We start from the raw sequence: 20,264 nt of genomic DNA, 5'->3' as shown, positions 1-20,264 counted from the left end.
GCTGGCTGCTCTATACGGACAGCATAATCCGAACCGATGTGTGACCTTGTTACAAAAAGACATGCTGCTGCCATCCCTGGAAACAGTCACAGCTTGAAAGCGATATGATTTGTCAGTATTAGTCTTCGGAGAATTACTGACAAGCCAGTTTTACCTCAGAATGAACCCAGATGATTCTTCCTACACACCAGATGTCCCTACTTTCCGCAAGAGGAGTAAAAGTAAATAGGGCATCGATGATTTCCTCAGGTTCAGCTACAATGTAGGAATAATACCTTTAAAATTATAAATTTCCTATTGAAAGAGAAAGGTCTGGTTCAGCAATGAAAACACAGTCAGTAAATGACCATCGATTTCAAAGGGACAATCATAAGGTTTATCTTTGGAAATACTCATTGTAAAAAAACAAATAAATCAAGCACCTAGGAGCTGTCAGAATGGAAGGAAATGGTGTGCGATTATAATGTTGATATAAGTCATTACAATATCGGAGCAAAAGGATGATTTATTGTGGATAACTGACCCCTTCAAGGGATTTTCTAGTACCCTGTTGTACCACCTCTAGCTTGGATACAAGATGTGATACAGGTGGGAATGGAGGCTCTAGTACCCTGTTGTACCACCTCTAGCTTGGATACAAGATGTGATACGGCCGGGCATGGAGGCTCTAGTGCCCTGTTGTACCGCCTCTAGCTTGGATACAAGATGTAATATGGATGGGCATGGAGGCTCTAGTGCCCTGTTGTACCATCTCTGGCTTGGATACAAGATGTGATATGGCCGGGCATGCAGGCTCTGTATCCTGTTGTACCGCCTCTAGCTTAGATGTGTGATACAGGTGTGTATGGAGGCTCTAGTATCCTGTTGTACCGCTTCTAGCTTGGATACAAGATGTGATACCGGCAGACATGGGAGCTCTAGTATCCTGTTGTACCGCCTCTAGCTTAGATGTGTGATACAGGTGTGTATGGAGGCTCTAGTATCCTGTTGTACCGCCTCTAGCTTAGATGTGTGATACAGGTGTGTATGGAGGCTCTAGTATCCTGTTGTACCGCTTCTAGCTTGGATACAAGATGTGATACCGGCAGACATGGGAGCTCTAGTATCCTGTTGTACCGCCTCTAGCATGGATGTAAGATGTGATACGGGCGGGCATAGAGGCTCTAATACCCTGTTGTATTGCCTCTAGGTTTGATAAAAGATGTGATACGGGTGGGCATGGAGGCTCTAGTACCCTGTTGTACCGCCTCTAGCTTGGATACATGTGATACGGGTGGGCATGCAGGCTCTAGCACCCTGTTGTACCGCCTCTAGCTTGGATACATGTGATACGGGTGGGCATGGAGGCTCTAGTACCCTGTTGTACCGCCTCTAGCTTGGATGTAAAATGTGATACAGGTGGGCATAGAGGCATACAGGCTCTGCTTGGTATCCTGCAGCATATCACTCCATATTTATTGTAACTGAGCCTTTACATCATGCAAACTCGTAGGCTGTTGAAGTTCCTGTACCAGATGCTACATACATGTTCTGTTGGCGATAAATCTGGCAACCAGGGAGGCCACAGAAGTGTGACAATGTTGTGGAGACATTCCTGACACCCTTGTGTGCAGCCGAGCATTATCCTGCTGGAATAGGGGTGACTGATGTAAATGATGGCCTGGACAGGCCATCACACTAGCAGTATGCAAAGGCAGGATTGAGGCGCTCATCCCTAGGTCTACAGACACAAACATGGCTGTCGTAAGTGCCCAAACTAAACCTGGATTTGTTGCCGATGACAACCCGGTTACACTCCTTAGTAGTCCAGTTTCAGCGTTAATGACACTACTGCAAACTAAAGAGACAGTGGGCAGGTATTAAAGGCAATACAAGCAATGGGCACCGCAAGACGAAACATCCTTTGGCCAAGCGCCTAGGTGTGCGTGTGTCCCAACTACTCACAGTTGAGTCATGTCTAGGGGTCAAGCTCTACGCAAGTGGAAAAAGACATTTACTACACACAAGTAGTCTCCGACCACCTTTTATAGGCATAGGGTGGAACCATTCTTAGGGCCTAATGTCCCATTTAGACAGGACAACAGTCGTCTAAATGACTGTACGAGCGCTGACATCACCACTAAGGGCATTAGCGTTCATGCAGAGCATTTACCACAGGGAGAGTTCGCCGCTGGATCTGCTTCTTGCTCAGCGAGAAGCCAGTAATGTTGTTTATGCTGATTGAAAGTCAGTGATAACGAGAAGTGAACGGATAGTAAACGATTTTTTGGCATTTACATGGGACAATTATCACTCAATTTAGTTTGTTCACTGTGTTCCACGGTACATGTAATGCCTTGGAAAGTTTTTGGTCCTCTTCTCCTGACTGGTACCTGGGGGGGAAAGCTTATACTCACCTGGTCAGCGGGATCAATGCCTCACGATGGTCTGCGGCAGCGCTGCGGCAAACTGCAGTGTCCTTCGCGCTAAAATCTCAGCTTCTTCCTGGTGACGGGGCTTTGAATACTGCGCCTCCAGCAAAGTGAGTGCTGTGATTGGATCGAGTTCCAGCTAATCACAGCCGACGCTCAATGTGCCAATCACAGACACTCAGTGTATGACATCACTGAATGGCTGTAATTGGCTCTGGCTCGATCCAATCACATGGCTCGCTTTGCTGGAGGCAGGGTATTCAAAGCCCCGTCACCAGAAAAAAGTTGAGATGTCAGAGTGGAGGACACTGCAGTTTGAGTATTGATTTTTTTTCAGGGAAGGGCTTATATTTCAAGCCTCCCCTGAAAACCAGGGTAGGGCTTATTAACGGGGAAATATGGTATCAGATCTTTTTATGTGCTGCAGGCTAAAAAGTACAACTAAGAAAATGTCAGGAAAATCCTTCTAGAAGAGCGGAACTGTATATGGGGTAAATCCCAATCGCTGTACATAATGGCAGCGGAGTACTGACTACTATTTATCATGATTTTAAATGTGATTGGCTAATTCTGAACACAATCACATCCCTACATATAAGAGGGTGTTCACTCTTATGCAACCACATTATTTTAGCTTTGTTATTTTTAGGTTTTCACCCTATATAATTTCAGTTTGGTTTTCAATGGAATTGTACAGATAACGGGTCACATTGAAGGTAGAAATAAATCTGAAATGATTCATCTTTGTCGTATTTTGTAACATAGGGGTGGGGGGGGGGGGGGGGGAGACGTTTTATATCCACTGTAGATAACTGACATACTGCAGTTGCAAATCGGGGAAAAAAAAAGAATGTCCTTAATTTATTTTTCTTTTATTATATGCAAATCTTATCAGTCTATTTTTACCACCTAAATAAAGTACAATGTGTGATGAAAAAAAACACAAATATCAGGATTACTTGGACACGTAAAACCTTTGCACAGTTATTCTTTTAAAGTGAAACATACCATATTTACAGATCTTGTTTTGGGCATTAAGGCACAAACCGGTTCGGTCTTGAAGGGAGCTAAAAGACCACAAGCTTTCCAGACAACTTCTGCTTATCTAATAGTCTGTTTGCAACTTATCAATCTTGTAATATACTTGCATTAAACTTTTTTTTACCCCTGTAAATCAAGTTTGAAGTGCCAGTCCATCTGCAAACTGCCTGCTAAGCATCTCTATATACTGTATGCTGTAACCATGCAAACACACACAAGAGCTAGTAAAGAAGCTAATAAAATTCCATTCAATATGAATTATACAGTTTTGCCTATAGCATAGAGTGCACATAGCAGGTTAGGTAAATAAAACATCAGAGGAGGCAGCGATTGGGCACACACTGTCTGCAGGCCTGATAACTGATAGCTGTGAGGGAGGGTCTATCTTCACAGGCTTAGCTTCCCTGTCATCAACAGTCTGACATCTTACTTACTAGAGCAGTGAATGCCTAACAAGCAGCAGTGGACCACAAAAGGGACTGCACTTCAGCCTTGATTTTCAGTGCTAAAACAAAAAAAAAAGTTAATGAAAGTGGATTAAAAGTTTGATCACACACATAGGCTATTAGAGGAGCATAAGTCATCTGAAAAGTTAGTGCCCCTCTAAAATGAAATGGCTGATCTCATTGAACATATAGTGTACAGGAGGCTAGTAAAAAGGAAAATTGTGGGATTCTTTTTATTTTGTGCATTTTCTAGACTTCGGCTTCACTTTCCAAGTGAAATGTCATGGATCTTTTTGGGATCAACTCTTCTACTATAATGGATATTAATAGCATTCATTTTTTTCTAATTCTGGCAGACATACGTGACTGTATGACAATAACCTGACCTAATTAAGGCTCTCTTGCTGCATAGTAAGTACATCTATTTTGTGTCACTGCAATGTTGAGTATTCATGATTTAGCAGAGATATGATCATCATAATCATAGACCATTTACCATATATATTGCTTCTACACTACAGTACATGTTTGACGATATTTTGCCATTTCCTGTATCATGGCTACAAAAGCTATGTAAAACAAGCTACAGCCCAAACGTTTTATTTTTTTAAATTTAAATATATACGTTTTTTGTTTTACCAGTATTATAACATACTTCACAGGTTTGGTTGATTCAGGAAATCTCTCAACAATAGAAAATGGACAAAATAAAATTAATATATACACACACTGCACTGTGTATTTATATCACAATATGGGTAGATACACTTCCAAATACCAGTAATTAACAATGCTTTGAAAATTTCTATTTTAACTTCTGCCGGTGTAGGATAATGATTCTAACACGCTGACACAGAAATATTTTGTTCATGGGGAAAAAAAAAATACCTGAATGGAATCTTTTACCCCCAAGACTACACATATATTGCTAGCCAAGTGTGCATTGTCTCTGTAACATGTTGGACATCCTCAAGTGGCGGATACCACATCTACGAGTTCTCGCCGGCAGCAGACAAGGAGTATCTCTGGATCTTAGAACGAGCAGTGGTTTCTCCGGGACATGACAAGACTGCTGCACAGTTCTTTGCATTGGCAGAAACATAACCATAGTAGTGAAATATGATGGTTCTACAATAAAGCACTTTTCATGTAGGTTAATACACACAAGCTCTGGTTAAACAGAGTCTGCATGTGAAGCCAAGTCTCTTCCAGATTTGCTGATAAAACGGAAACCTCTTCTACCAATGTTGCTTCCGAAGAGATGAACCTTAGGTGGATCTGAAAACCATAGGAAAAAAACAAAAACACATGAATGAGGAACAGAACTTTTAGGTTAGAAGTAATTAGACACCATGACCAAAGGTCAGCATGTGCTAATGTGCTTAACCCTTCCCGCAAATGGGTGTAATTGTGTGTCCAGTTCGTGTGAACATTGCCACAACTGGACGTACAGTTATGTCCAATAGTATTGGCGTCCCTGTGTCGCTGCTTGCGCCGATACTACTATGACTTCAGCTGTTTCTGTAGCTCACAAGCATAGCAACAGGCTCATCAGCCAGAGCGTGGCATTGCTCCCGATCGCTGTGACTGCTCAGTCAAAATGATTGACCAATCACAGCTCTGTCTGCACACAAAAAGCGGAAGATTTTAATCTTCTCTCGGCTCTGACACGTATTCTATGCGTCCCAGCTCCGAGGAGAAGGATTGGAACGCTGATTGCTGCTGTCAGTTCATTTACACAGTGATCGATTGTTAAAAAAAACAAACAGATGAATAACCCCTTCCCTGCCAAAGTATACTTCCCCATATCACTCCACTTATACTCCCTCTTCTAAATCAAAAGTGTGGATTCCAACAGGGGAAGGAGCAGCTTTTAACAAGACAAGATTCTGCGTCTTCCTTCTTCTCTAGTCAATTCAGTGCATCAAACACCCTATCCTTACCACCACAACTTTTACCCAGTTACCAAGTCATCTTTTCTGTCAGAAATAAGCAATATAACCCCCCTTTTTCTGCTAAATAAATAATTTAAAAAAAAAAAGTTTCAGTGGGCTAAAGTTACGGCTACAGTTTTTTGTTTTTTTGTATTTAGGTATATACTTTCAAAGAACAACAAAAGAAAAGTTTTGTAGTGTGGTGAGGCTTGGGTTAAGGCTGCAGTTTGACAGTATATACCTACTGTGTTTCCCCAAAAATAAGACCCTGTTTTATATTAATTTTTGCCCAAAAAGAGGCAAAGGGTATTTTTTTGGGGGGAGATCTTATATTTACCTAGCAGGCGCCGTCCAGGTCCCTCACGCTGGTCTCCGCAGTTCCGGGCAGGCTTGCATGCAGTTCTCAGAGCCGACAGAACATCACTTGCTGGTAACAGCGTTTGTAAACTCCACCTCCAGCAAGCGATTGCTCCGATTGGTTCTTGAGTGCCACGGCTCAGCCAATCACTGCAACACTCGAACTAAATGCAGTCCTTCATTGAAGCGCAGTGATTTTTGAGAAAACACCAACAGTGCTAGCAAAAATAAACAGCTGCGTGGGTGTCGGTGTCTCCCAATGAATGGGACAAGAAACGGATTTTACACTAAGTAACAAAAATCCTGTTTTCTCGTCAGTGTCATTAGGTGACACAGCACACCTTGGAGCGTTCTAGAGCAGGACTCCAGGGCATGGGAAAAGAAAAAGGTGTTGTAATCAGCCCGTTTACAGCTTTCTGTAGGACATATGGCTGGAAACATTCCAATAACGAAGAAGTTGACAATAGTCAAGAAAGCACTTGCAAATTAATAGGGTGGCATCAATTAGGGAGAGTGCCTTTGTACCGAGGACAACTAATTTGTGTAGCAGCAGAGGGGAGAGAAACTCGATCGCCAGAGGGGCTAAAAAACAGGAGAGAAAAGTAAAAAGAGGAAAGTACCGCGTGCTTTCCAGTTTGCCACTATTATTATGGGCGAACCAGCAGTGAGAAAAAAGAAAAAAAAAAAAAGATTCCGTCTTAAACCTCTTCAGAATAGCAGGATGTACGCTCTGTATTGCACTGTTCTTGACAGTTGATGCTGGCCACTAGCTGCCTGCAGAAGGTGAGGAGAGCTGCAATATAAGACTAAGTTCGCCGCCATACACTGGAGTCCATGGATATGGTGGTAGCACCATTTATTTTTGAGTGCGCGAATGGCTACACCATTAGTGCAGTGTGAGGAGTGTGGCCTATAGCAGAGAATGAACTAAGTAGGTCAGGTGCCTGAAGAACCTAGACGATGATCTAAAGACAGGATTCTCATTGGAATGAAAGAAAGTGACTGGTATCTCCTTACTGAGGCAGCAGTACCCTTGGAGGGCGAACACTGCCAGAGAAGAACGAGGCTCAGAATGCTTCTAGACTAATGTTCTATTGTTCCATCCAGGTGGGACAGCACCTAGAAGAGGAAAGTGAGGCATTGGAAGAACGATGGGGTTGTCTGAGACCTAGATAATCCATGGTTTGTATGCTACATGAAGAATGTATGGAGGGAGTAAAGGATATATAATCAATACTAATGCTGAGTAGTATCCACATAGTAAAAACGCAGCCGAAAAAGGGGAAGGTAATGTGCCATCCAGAAATGAAATTAACTGAAAAAAATACTCCATCAGGGGAGAGGCTAAGGTGTATGACCTAAGAGAAGCTGGCAGAATCTAGCAGGCATATGATAACTTGCTCTGCGGAAGGAGGGAATGAGTTGTCTGGTAACGCCTGACTGATATTTGGGAGCATGGTATAACCATGTTAGATATGCATTGATCTTATGCAATTATGCTTCTGCCAACAGTTTGCAAACATAGCATAATTTTGTGGTAATATATTGCGGAATACAATAATGCTTTATGGAAGGTGATGAGACAACATGAAGCTCCTGGGATTGTAAAGGAGTGCTATGTAGACTGTAGCAGAAACATTATTCTTCCTGTGGATCAAAGTGTTTTGGAGCCTGTAGATACCATGCCTGACCGTAGTAGTTACTACTATGATAATAACTCAAAGTACCCACCCCAAAGAGATTCTAATCATGACAAAATTCACCCATTGCCGTCTCATCTTGTTTCCTAAATTTATATTCCACAAAAGCAAGTGGCAGCTGAGGAACTGCTTGTCCATTTTAAAGGGAGACTAAAACTTAAACAATATCTGCCAAACAAAAGTGCCAGATAGTATTAAAATTGTATAAATTATGCCAAAGTGAATCTGGCTACACTTAAAGTGCATTTACAGAGCAAGATGATCGCTCAAACCGCAGTCTGAGTGAGTTTTGAGTGTTCACTTTGCATAAACTCTTAAGTAGCTAATTAGCTACTTAAGAGCTTATTAGGGTGTAAATGAAGGCTCCCGCTGTATGCAGAAGACAGCGGGAGCACTGTCTTCTGCATACAGCTGCTTTGTTCTCGGAGCTCTCAGGTGTTACCCAGCTAAGCGCAGGATACCAGCTGAAACAATATTATCAGCGGTATCCCACTGAGAACTGAGAGCGTGGCGCTGATAAGGCTTATTGCTGATTTTTAGCTTGCTAAAAGTTAGCGATGCGTGAATAGTGCACAAAAAGTGCATGATGGCTGCGCGTTTAGACAACGATTATTGCTAAATGGGCCTTTACACTTTCAGCATTTATGAAGGCAAAGATACAAAACTTAAACCCCCAGACTGCCCCAATTTTTTAAGAACAAAAGGGAAAATTATTTTGAATCTTAACTAGTATGGGGCGAGCAAGGGTTTTCGTATAGAAATTGTCCATTTAAATATAAGTATTCCCCCTTTAAAAAGGTCTTGTGGTTAAAAATACCCTAGCCTATTGTACTGTCTAAACAAAATAATGAAAGTCCCTTTAAAGCCCCTTTTTGTGCTAAATATGGAGACAAAAAAAAAAACAAAAAACCACATCTTGATATTAACCATACACAAAGATGAGCACAGCCTGGTCCTCAAATGCAGATCCTCAAATCAGCTAAAGCCAATCTGTATCCAAGATTACAATAGATGTATGGGAGGAATTGATCTTTCTGATTAAATGTTGAAACCTTCTCTTGCAATAAGAAAAACTACAATTTGGTATTTAAAAAATTGGCAATTTATATTATTCAGATCGCCTTGTATAATTCCTATGTTCTTTTCTGAGTCGCGGGCAACATTTCACCTTATCTGGCTTTACAGGAGAGGGTAATAAAAAGCTTTGTTTGAAGACACCAGACAGGCAGCAAGCATAGCCCCTCAAAGTGATGATTTGCCAAAAACTGTGCCAAATCAGCACCTCCGGGATGAATTTCCATGTGCAGAAAAAAGGCACGCACAGAAAAAGGTTTTCCATTTTTGTGCCAAAAGAGGCATATGTAAAGGCAGTAGCTATCAGTGTGACACCTGCCCATCAAAGCCAGGCCTCAGCATCAGAGAATGTTTTTGCAGCGATCAATTTTCTGTGGTCTTTTCACGAGGCTCAAATTTTCCAACATGTGCAGAAAAATCGGCCCACATTCTTGTTTTAAAATTAGTGGTAGCTGACTGCTGAAAACTACTTTTTTTCCCCTCTGCATAGTGACTTCTCAGGTGGTCCCAAAATACGGATCTCTCAGGGGCTCTACAAATATGACATCACTTGCTTCTCTGTCATCGTGGATTTTCTGCAGGCATAAAAATCATAGTTGGCTTGTTCACTTATCGATTGGTTTAAACTGCATTCGTTAATTCAGAATGACTGTTTGAACGAGCCAAGGATGACTCTGCCTGTCTAAACGGGCTGCACAAATGCAAACAAGTTAGCAGTGACGTCGCTCATTCGTTCAAACGAGAATAGTCTCATGTCAAAGGGCCCTATGTTCACAATTCTGTTGGTTGCCACTGAAAACACAACAAGCTTGTCAGCAGACGCCGCTGTAGAAGCTGAGCCGAGTTGATATGAAAGCTGTGAGACAGTTCTCTTTGCCAACATTAAATTATTGTCTGCTGCAAAGAGGACACTCGCAAATCACCAGAGCAAACTGTAAATAGACGTTTTACTAGCAAAGACTCCTGGGAAATTTTGCCTGAAGTCTAAAAGAACTGTAAAAGCTTTCTGGACTATAATTCAGGCTTTAATTTAGGATTAATATAAGATGGTGAAAGGGAGTATATATATATATATTTTTTGTTACTTATAAACACACCCCTCAATTTTTTATAGATTTCAATATATAATTTGTAAAATGATGCCAGAATATGGAGACACCCTCTAATTGTGGCTTCAAATATTCATGTAAAAGTACTTAACTTGCTACTAGTTCTGGGTTTGGCTCCTGCTCATTAGCCTGTGATGTGCCTAGTTTGGCTGGCATTGCCTGCTAGTGATAGACAGCCGATTCTGTAGCTATACTGTCAACCATAAGTATAGCTAGTATGAGTATTCAAAGTGACCTTCCAGGTCTAGGACAAAATTCTGTACTGGGACCCGAGGGTGGGTGTATTACCTACCTGTGTTCTTTGCTGTTTTGCCCCTCTGATCCAGCAGTTCCGAGTTCCATCTTTGGCGGTCCATGATGGCTGCTGCACTGCTCTCTGATTGGCCAGTGCTGATCATGTGAGCAATGTTAGCCAAGAGTGCACGTAGAGTGCAATGGAAGTCTTACATTACCAATGCACTGTGGGGATTTGATAATCTCAGAAAATTGCATTGGCCATCTTGGACAGCTAAAAATGGGACCCAGAACTGGAAGGACATGAGCACAGTAGGCCCACAATAGGTAATATAACTGCCCACCTGTGATTTCAGGACAAAATTTTGACCGAAAACCAGAGGTTTGTTTTAAAATACCCCTACATGAACCTTGCCACTACACATACACAGAAAGGGCAGCAAGTATAAATATATATACACACATATACCCGCTTTGGTGAAGAAAAATATTTCCTATCAAATCAAACAGGCAGAGCACAGGTGCAAATATGCAATTATGAAGACAGAACACTTACCTTTAGGAACAGAGCAAGGTACGCCTGGGCCAGCTCAAAATCAAGTTTTGTTTCTAGCATCCTCCCAATCATCTTTAAGAAACTCTGCATGACCTCTACAGAACCGCCACCTTCTGGAGCCAGATTCCTTATCTCTGTTTCAATGCCAGAAGGCCCTAAAGCCTTTACAGTTTTTAGCGGATCATCATCTGTAAAAGATTAAAAGATACAAAGCCTCTTAACTATTTTTCTGTAGACTATTTTCTTCCCATAATGTGAGAACCTTTTTAAACAAGTTAACATGTCAATTGGCTTTAATAAAAATCAACTTCAGAGCGCAAAAGTATAGATTAAGGGAACTCACAGTTGTTATTGTTAAGGGATTCTTCAAGCTGGACGCAAAAAGCAGATTTCTGTTCGAGAACTCCAAAACTCACAATTTTGGACTAAAAAAGGAAGAAAAAAAAAAAGTGTTTATAACAAAACCACACACACAAAAAAAACAAAAACATATCACATGCCATAACTGGTGGTAAAACTAGTTTTTGATTTTTAAATCAAAAGGTTGACTACTAAAAGCAATACTGAATTAGAAAAAAAATGCCATTTTCATCCAAAAACATGGCTATACCTGCACTGTCAGCTTATGGTACAGCAGCTCATCCTCATTCACTTAAGGGAAGCACAGGTGTGGCGCTGTTTCTAAATGCATGCGGTCATGTTTGCTCTAATCCTGTACAACCATTTTAAGTTTTCCTAATAGTTTTCTATTTTTCAACAGTCTATATAATAATTTACATCTCTAGTGTTAGAGTTAATGAAAAAGCAAGAAAACTCTAAGAGAAATAGCTTACTTGAGGCGATTCATCCTGTGCTTCAGAACCAAAACGTGGAATTAATCCAGGCAGGGTAGGAATGAAAAAAGGTGCGGACTTTGGGATTTTTGGAGGCTCTTTAGGTTTGTTTCTTCTCTGATAAGGAAACATTTATATGGTAAATGGTTAAAATTATCAACCTAATAGCAAACTTGTGGCAATTAGCAGGCAGCATTTATGTAAAAGCACAAAGCTATGTAGATCTGTTCCTACATATGCCAATTGGAATGATATATTAGACCATCAAGTTATGATCCTTCTATCTTCTGACTCTCAAATTCAGCAATGGAAACATTACCAGTTCTTACATAAATAGCAGAGGACACAATACCTTGATGACATCAAGGTTCAAAAGGTTCTTCCACCTTGACTCAGGCAAGACTGATAGTGTCACCAACTGTTCTGCCAGTTGTTCGGGTGATTCATATTCCATCATGTCCTCGCTGGCATCTACAACTTCAACTACGTCCTCTGTATCCAAGGAAAAGCAAATTGTCACAACAATAAAAATCCTAGCACTGGCATAATAAAAGAAAATAGGCAAATGTCCCAAAGTAATCAGGATAATGCCAGAAAAACCTGCCAAGTGTGAATCATGTAAGCGCTTCTTACCCTCAATTTCTTCCGATGCACCAGGAAGCATCACCACAAGTGGCTCATAGTCTGATGGAAGAGGACGTAAGGAAACCAAGGAGTATAAAGACTTGTTTGACCTATTGCAAGAATATATATATATTTTTTAAATAAATTTACATAGAATGAACATGCAGCAAAAGACAAATGTATCTGGAGATCTTGTTGGCAAGCAAAAGACGACCCAGAAATTGTAGGCTTCTGCAATCATAAAAAGGTTACTGGACCCCAGTATGGGGCAAGTTAGGGCATTAAGAGACTCTTGCTTGCTCTCTTAATATGACTGTTCAGTAAATATTTGTAACATCAATGAAATAATTCTGGATCATCTGTTCTTTAACTCTACGTTGTGTTATTCCTCTGTTATTCCTCCTAAAAGTTTATAAACAAATTGATAACTGGGTGTTCCAATTTCCCTTGTTAAAGAGGTGTCCCCCTTCATAGTGTGATACAGTCAGTACTGATTAGACAATGTCAGACTCCATAATGACCCCTCCCCAAATGGTAACACCCAATTGACAATTTATGCATACATAAAAGGGGTTGCATTAAAGGGGTTAAGAGAAATAAAATAATTTACTAAGAGAGGCATGTCTACAAAACTGAAAAAGGTCTTAAGTGTTCAGCAGAAAAGTCATTTACTCCTACTATCATTGTTTTCCTATCAGCAGTTGCAATAAATGTTCAACTGGGTTAAAATCTGGTCATTTATATGACTGCAACACATGAGAGTTCAATCTATTGTCCTTAAAGGCGACATGTGCTTTCGAACCATGAGGTATCAGGGTTTTGTTTCCAGTAATTGGACTCATATTGGATACATAACATACCATAAGTAAAGAGCGAGGTCATCCACATGGACAGTTGCCAGGTAGTCTCCTGTGGGGGACATTGTGAGACTCACAACAGGAGAATCCAACAGAAAACAGTCTATGAGGCTGTGGGAAACATGAAAAAGGTTAAGAGAGAAAAACAAGCAAATTATATGTATAAAATTAGTTTTATGTACAGATAATAAAAATGTAATCCTCCCTAGTAACAGTCTTTGATCAACCTATGCACTTTCCTTTCAAACAAATACAGCTGTTTTACAATGTGGAAGACTGTGTGCATGCACTACTGATACAATATTAGCCACTAATCCAAATAGTGCGCACACACTGTAAAAGTATATCAAATAGTAGCAAAACAAAAAAAAATAAATAAATTTACTTTTCAACCAAGTAAAGGAACAACTACTTAACAACACGCCGCTTTGCTGCACCTGGACCCATATAACTGGCTAAAAAAAAAGGAAATAATTTAAAAAGGGTATTCCCACAGAGATCCCCAGAAAGTCGGAGATTGACTGGAAACTTGACTTGCAGGCAGGTGTTTAGGATTGGTACACTGTCGATTGAGGAGGGATAAGTCAGCATGGTCATGGCCTAATCTATTCCCCTTATATTAAGTATCCCTCCTATCCCACTGACAGGTGTAAGGTGTGTGGATGTTTTTTTGTCTCCCCCCCCCCCCCCCCCCCATCTCCCTATTAGGATATTTTAATTTGGGTAGTCATCCTAAGAGCTAGGATATAGGAAAGCTCAGAGTTGGGTTTAGAGAAGTACATTTAATGGAGGATGAAAGGGGTTGAGATTTAGCAGTTAATGAGGAATTTATCACCTCTGGTATCTAATCAATAGACTGGGTTCTGATGTAATAGGTGATATGTGATATGAACACTAGATATTGGAAATATCATTTGTCAGGAAAACTGTCTATTTCTGGTTTTGTTAAAACTAAAATTATTTCACTAAAAATTGATTAAGCATAAAAGGATATTTCCATCTTGGATTTTCAAAGCAGAGATAGGAAACCAATATAATGGCTACCGACCACCCTGTGGAAAGAGCTGAGCGCTTCAACCGCTCTTATTGAACTGAACAGGAGCTTCAGAAATGTTGTAGCACAGCATTCTAAACTGTTTCCGTAACTTCCCAAGTTACAGAAATAGCGAAGAATGCTATTCTATGCTGTTTCTGTAGCTCTGATTCACAAGAAACTGAGAAAAAAAAATGGATACAATGCAACAGCAGAAAAGGAGGTGAAAAATATCCACCAAGGAAACCCTGGACTGTAGAATTAATTGCATGTTGTTTTCTATTTTATTAGATGTGTATGGCAGGTTTAAATCTGGGTCATAAAGTACAATTAAAAAAAAAAAAAAAGTTCAATGAAGGTATTTTCAGATTAAAAATTTATACTGAAAAACTTTAAGGCGCTGTCAATGGTCGGTGTATACAGTGAAAGGGTTTACCAACATTTGCAAACATATGTCCTAAATCTAAGTAACTGTATGCCTTCAATAGAAAACAAAGTTATACTTTTTTTGTTGGCTAACCCATATCAACCACACCAGTCAGATAAGCAGATTATATTTTTCTGCTGGATGCCTCTAGACTATATTTCCATTTTACAATAAAAAAAAAAATCTGTATAGTGATCTATACCAGCCAAATGTAAGGCATTAGTCAGGAACATATATGGATGCGTTTGTGGCAGATGCGGAGGGCATTTTCTGCTGCATGACCAAAGCATCAGCTATACAAATTCACTCATAAGCTGCAGGTTAAAAATGAAAAAGGGGAATAAATACAGCGCTCTAATGTACAAAACCCCATGAGAACAAGGCTAGCAGGCAATAAAGGTGTATGCTCACCTGTAGGCGATGAGTTGGATGCAACCACCAATAGCAGTATCATGTCTGCAGCCTTCTTGACAGAGGGACTCGTGTACCATAATCCAAAAGAACCAAGGAAGGGAGAACCAATCGGCACTGCCGTGAAAAGATCACTCTGGATGCCGGATATTGAAAAGGACACTTTACTGGCAATGCATTGAAAATAGTTTCCTTTCAATATCCGGCATCCAGAGTGATCTTTCCACAGCAGCGCTGATTGGTTCTCTCTTCTTTGGTTCTTTCGAATTAAAAATGAAAAAAGTGACAAGCAGCGCACCAACTCAATCATACAAAGTGGCATTGAATACACAAGGAATGGTAAGAATACTGTAACCAAGTCAGTGCAAGGCTCTATTCTGACGTCTTACCATCCAGATGGGAAGTCCCATACTTTAATAGTACAGTCCATTGATGCAGTCAGTAGCCATCGGCCATCAGGGCTGTAAGTCTTTTAAAAGAAAAAGAAAAAATGATATTCAGAAGAACTTAAGCTTTTTTGCAATATAAATGTGAATGATGCAACTATCCTCACCATATCATTTATCTTTCCATTGTGTCCCGGGAATCGCCTCACCAGTTTGCAAGTTTCAATGTCAAAAATACGAATGGTGAAGTCATCCAGGGCAACTGCCAACATACCGCTGTCATAATAGATCAGATCGGGAGTTAAATGATATGGAACACAGTCCTGTTTTACATAACATTATAGCGCCTCTAGGTTGTAAAAATTTTTCAACATTTTTCCAAAATACAATATAAAATGAACAAACTGATTTTGAACACTAGTGTGGACATGTAGCTTCACTAAGAAAACGAATATACAATCCAGAAGAACAAACATCTGATACATCCTAACTTACCTCTCTCTATGGAGCAGGCTGCATGTAGGAGAGACTGGAATATCTACTGTGTGCATTAACTGTTTGGACTTAAACTTCCAAAACTTGATGAGTTTGTCACTGCCCACTGTAACCGTCATCTGGTTTAAACCATCAACCACAACTCCTCTGATGGCGCCGTCATGAGCTGTAAAATAGATCCTTTATGTAATAAAATGCAAACGGTTATATGTAGACAATTGTGCTAAATAGTTGTATTAAAAGGGGTTTTCCATGGAAAATACTATTGATAATCTATCTTAAGGATAGGTCATCAATAGTTGATAGGTCAAGTTGATCGGCTGGGGTCCATCGCTTGGGACCCCAACCGATCAGCTGAGTGAGTGTATGCAGTCAGCAACGCAAATACCCAGAGGTCAGAGTGGAAGCAGTGGACGTCTCTGCACCGACCTCTGTATAATTTTCAGCGCTTGTAACTGTAGGCACAGCGTGCATTGATTTCAATAAGAGCCATGCATGCAGTTACAAACGCCAGCCTTACACAGAGGTCAGCACGGAGGCTTCCGGTACGAACTCTGTGTATTTGCGGCGCTGACAGCATGCGCCCACTCAGCTGATCAGTTGGGGTCCTGGGTGATGGACCCCAGACGATCAACTATTGATGACCCATCGTGTCACGTTGAACTCCGCCACCTGAATATACCCTCAAAATTGTCCTCAATTCTCTAATCCCTATATGGGGATACTAAAACTTGGCAGAGTTTAGAACCTCTCTGTGCTAGGATTTTAAATTATTAAAAGGAACCGATCAAAAGCTTTCTGCCCCCTTAGTGCTGTATGCGAATTAGCCATCTGCACTGTTGAAGGTGAAGAAGCTTAGGAGACAAGTCAAGCTGCCCATGCCCTAGTCCCACCTAATCTGGCTTGATTGGCATGCAGAGGACAGAATGGCGGCTGGGCTTGTGATGTGATGACTTTCCCTGCCCTCGGGGAGTTTAGGATGACAGGTTACTTTTAGGCCTCATGTCCACGGGCAAAAGAAGTATTAAAATCCGCAGCGGATTTTAACTCTTCCCCCACCCGCGAATCCGCACCCCATAGGGATGCATTGACCACCCACGGGTAGATAAATACCCGCGGATGGTCAATAAAAGTGAATAAAAAAAAAAAAAAAAATGGACATGCTCCATTTTCGTGCGAGTCTCCCGCGCGGACGGGTCCCGCAGGCTTCTATTGAAGCCTTTGGAAGCCGCCTGGATCCGCGGGAGACCTAAAATAAGAATAACTTACCCACAGCGGGCCGGGCACGTCTTCTCTTCCTCACGGCTGGATCTTTCTTGCTTCGGCTCGGCGGATCGCTGCCGGCGTGCCGAGTTCATCCGCCGGCCGAAGAAAGACGATCCGGCCGTGAGGAAGAGAAGAGGTGCCCGGCCCGCTGCGGGTGAGTTAATTCTTTAAAATTCTTATTTCAAGCGCTCATGTCTGCGGGGCAGGAGGGACCCGCTGCAGATTCTCCACGCAGAATCCGTAGCGGGCCTGATTTTCCCCGTGGACATGAGGCCTTAATATGAGGTTTCATCATCCACTAAATGTTCAAATCGATCCCATAAGATTTATTACACTTGCAAAACTTGTCAACCTCAGCATCACCAGGACATGCAAGAAGAGATGGACCGAGATGGAATGCAGGAAATGTGGTCAAATTGTCAGGAGCAGTCTGCTTAAGAATTAAACTACAAACTGTTGTCAGGCTGGTGCAGACCTCTGATATATACATTAAAAGGAGTATACTCTAAATTATGTTTGAAAGTGGGAATCTGGGATAGAAGCACACACACCTCATGAATATGTCCTTTTTATGGCTACAGGTAAACTTTTGAACAGCACATGGAGCTGAAACTCAATAACTTTTTTTTTCTGTGTTTTTTTCTCTTTGCATTTTGTACATAAAGTATCTACAAGGGCGGCTCACTCACACGGCTGTATGCGAGCTGCGTATTGTGCGCAGATTTTTTTACTCGATAATATTCAGTACTAAAAGCCTATTAAATTACATGGGCCCCTCAGGCCTCATGTCCACGGGGAAAACAAGAATTAAAATCCGCAGCGTTTTTCCCGCATGCGGATCCGCGTCCCATAGGAATGCATTGACCACCTGCGGGTAGATAAATACCCGCGGATGGTAATTAAAAAACTTCTGGAGCATGAAAAAAAATGGACATGCTCCATTTTAGTGCGGATCACGCGTGCGGGAGCTCATAGAGCACATAGCTCAATTGATCTCCCGCATGAAAAATTGATCTCCCGCATGAAAAATAAAAGACAATTACAGTGCATCCGCAGCCCAAATCCGCGTTACAAATCCGCAGCGGATCTGATTTTCCCCGTGGACATGAGGCCTTAGAGCTACATATTACACGCATGAAAAAAACTGCAGCATGTCCTATATCTTGGTGCATCATATGCCCATTATAGGCTACCGGCAGTTTAAAATATGCAGCAGATTGACACGTTACAAGTGTATTTGCTCTGTATTGTACTTGCCCATGTGAGACCCAATATGGTTTAAAAAAAAAAAAAAAAGCACACACAGAAAGGAATACTTGCCTCGGTCTTTCCCATAACAGCCTCTGTGAGCTCCAGACTGAATGTTGTACAGATCCACGTTACCAGATGACAACCCAATCACTACATAATTACCACAGCTTGTGATTTCTACGGCCTACAGAGTAAAAACAAAAACATAAGCACCAATCTGGGCGGCCAATCCACGAGTACCAAATAATGTCATTCAAGAGTAAAGAAAAATAGGAAGTGGAAGGCAGCACTGACTGACAAAAGAATGGTTCTGTGAAGCAGCTAGAAACCCATTCAATGAGATATATGCGACCAGAAAGCATGGTCTTAATCTTAAAACATTCACGTATTCATAGGTCATACCGTACCATACAGGCGATTCTTTTTGGCATAAAACATCATTTCCTCATAGTTTTGGCATCCAATAATAATGGATTTACTTTATAAGTTACAGTCTGAACACTTCTCATATAGCTCAGTGACATTGTAAATTTCATTAAAAGGGTACTTCCAGTCATTTTTTACCCAAAATCTAGTACCCTCGTATAAACCAACATACAAAAAAAAAAAAGAGCCCCCGGTCCATCTAGTCTGTCCTTACATTATTTCCTTTTCACTTCTCTCTCAGGAGAGTGACCCATTATGAATAAAAACGATGTTCTCCATTTGTATGTTTATTAAAGCCTATTTCCTGCCCCTTTCTCTAATTTGGGTAGGCATCTTCACACAGCTAAATTGGTGGCCCCGCTTTTAATATCACTGGGCTGCTGGGAAACTGCATTTCTTCTGTGCTGCAGATATCTCACTGTCCTTGGCTGCGCGCTGCCGAATAGTCACTCCTCTACAAGTTCATCTGCAGTATAGTAACAACGGCACACTTTTTATTCCTGCCTTCAAGTGAATAATATTCACCACTTTCCTACTGCTAATGATCATGCAAGTGAAGCATCAGTATGGTGTAATGTATCTAATCAATCTAAGTGTGTACCATTTCTCCCCCTTTGAAATCAGCTTCATCACCCAGACGTCAGGACTATTTGCTATATGTATTCTTGCATTAGAACAGTGTAGCAGTTGCAGCACGACCGTCCGATGCCTCTCACAGCTCCTGTTAGCCGAGTGGGGCTAACTTCACCGCCAAGCAAAAAAAAAAAGTTAGGAGAAAGTAAAGTAGCAATGGTAAGTGAACAAAGAGGTGGCACGGGATCTTAAGGGGACACAGAACTTCGTAACAGTTCTACAGGCTAACTTTAACCCCTTCCCGCTGCAGGGCGTAAGTTTACGTCCTGGGAGCGGGGTACTTCCCGCAACAGGGCGTAAACTTACGTCCTGGAGATAGCGCGGGATCACATATGATCCAGCGCTATCCCGCAGCGGGAGCCGGCTGTCAGTCACAGCCGGCGTCTCGCTGCAGCAGCGGGGGGACATCGGAGATGCGCCCGCCACTTTTAACCCCTGCCCCCCTGCCGCGATCTAAGTAGATCGCAGCAGGGGAAGAGTTCACAGCGGGAGCGCGGCTCCCTCTGTGTCTCCGGCCGGAACTCGTGATGTCATCGCGAGAGCCCGGCCTGTCACCATGGCAACAGGACGCCAGACACTGGCGTCCTGTATTGCCTATGCCTGAGATCGCTGTATGAGCGATAAGGCATGGGAGAGCAGTAGCTCTGCCATGCCTTATACCAGCGATCATCAGGGCAGTGGTTAAAGTCCCTCAGAGGGACACAAACAGTATAAAAAAAAGAAAGATTTAAAAAATGAATTAAAAAAAATGTAAAAAAAA

At 41.5% G+C, this 20,264-nt stretch overlaps 1 protein-coding gene across 1 annotated transcript in view; it reads right to left on the bottom strand.

The window, feature by feature from the left end:
• Positions 1–3,287: 3,287 nt before the first annotated feature.
• WDR36 (WD repeat domain 36) overlaps positions 3,288–20,264 on the bottom strand; it is a 34,442-nt gene continuing 17,465 nt past the window's right edge. The window contains exons 13-23 of the mRNA XM_066603052.1: positions 18,515–18,629; positions 15,929–16,094; positions 15,601–15,709; positions 15,437–15,516; positions 13,180–13,287; positions 12,329–12,429; positions 12,048–12,187; positions 11,696–11,812; positions 11,206–11,287; positions 10,863–11,050; positions 3,288–5,176 (exon numbers count right to left, since the gene is read on the bottom strand). Of these exons, the coding sequence (XP_066459149.1) occupies positions 5,027–5,176; positions 10,863–11,050; positions 11,206–11,287; positions 11,696–11,812; positions 12,048–12,187; positions 12,329–12,429; positions 13,180–13,287; positions 15,437–15,516; positions 15,601–15,709; positions 15,929–16,094; positions 18,515–18,629 (1,356 nt within the window). The 3' untranslated portion in view covers positions 3,288–5,026. The remainder of the gene's footprint in view (positions 5,177–10,862; positions 11,051–11,205; positions 11,288–11,695; positions 11,813–12,047; positions 12,188–12,328; positions 12,430–13,179; positions 13,288–15,436; positions 15,517–15,600; positions 15,710–15,928; positions 16,095–18,514; positions 18,630–20,264) is intronic.

This window comes from Eleutherodactylus coqui, chromosome 5 (genome assembly GCF_035609145.1).
Source record: "Eleutherodactylus coqui strain aEleCoq1 chromosome 5, aEleCoq1.hap1, whole genome shotgun sequence".
Taxonomy (NCBI): domain Eukaryota; kingdom Metazoa; phylum Chordata; class Amphibia; order Anura; family Eleutherodactylidae; genus Eleutherodactylus; species Eleutherodactylus coqui.
This window is presented reverse-complemented; position numbering and strand designations above follow the sequence as displayed.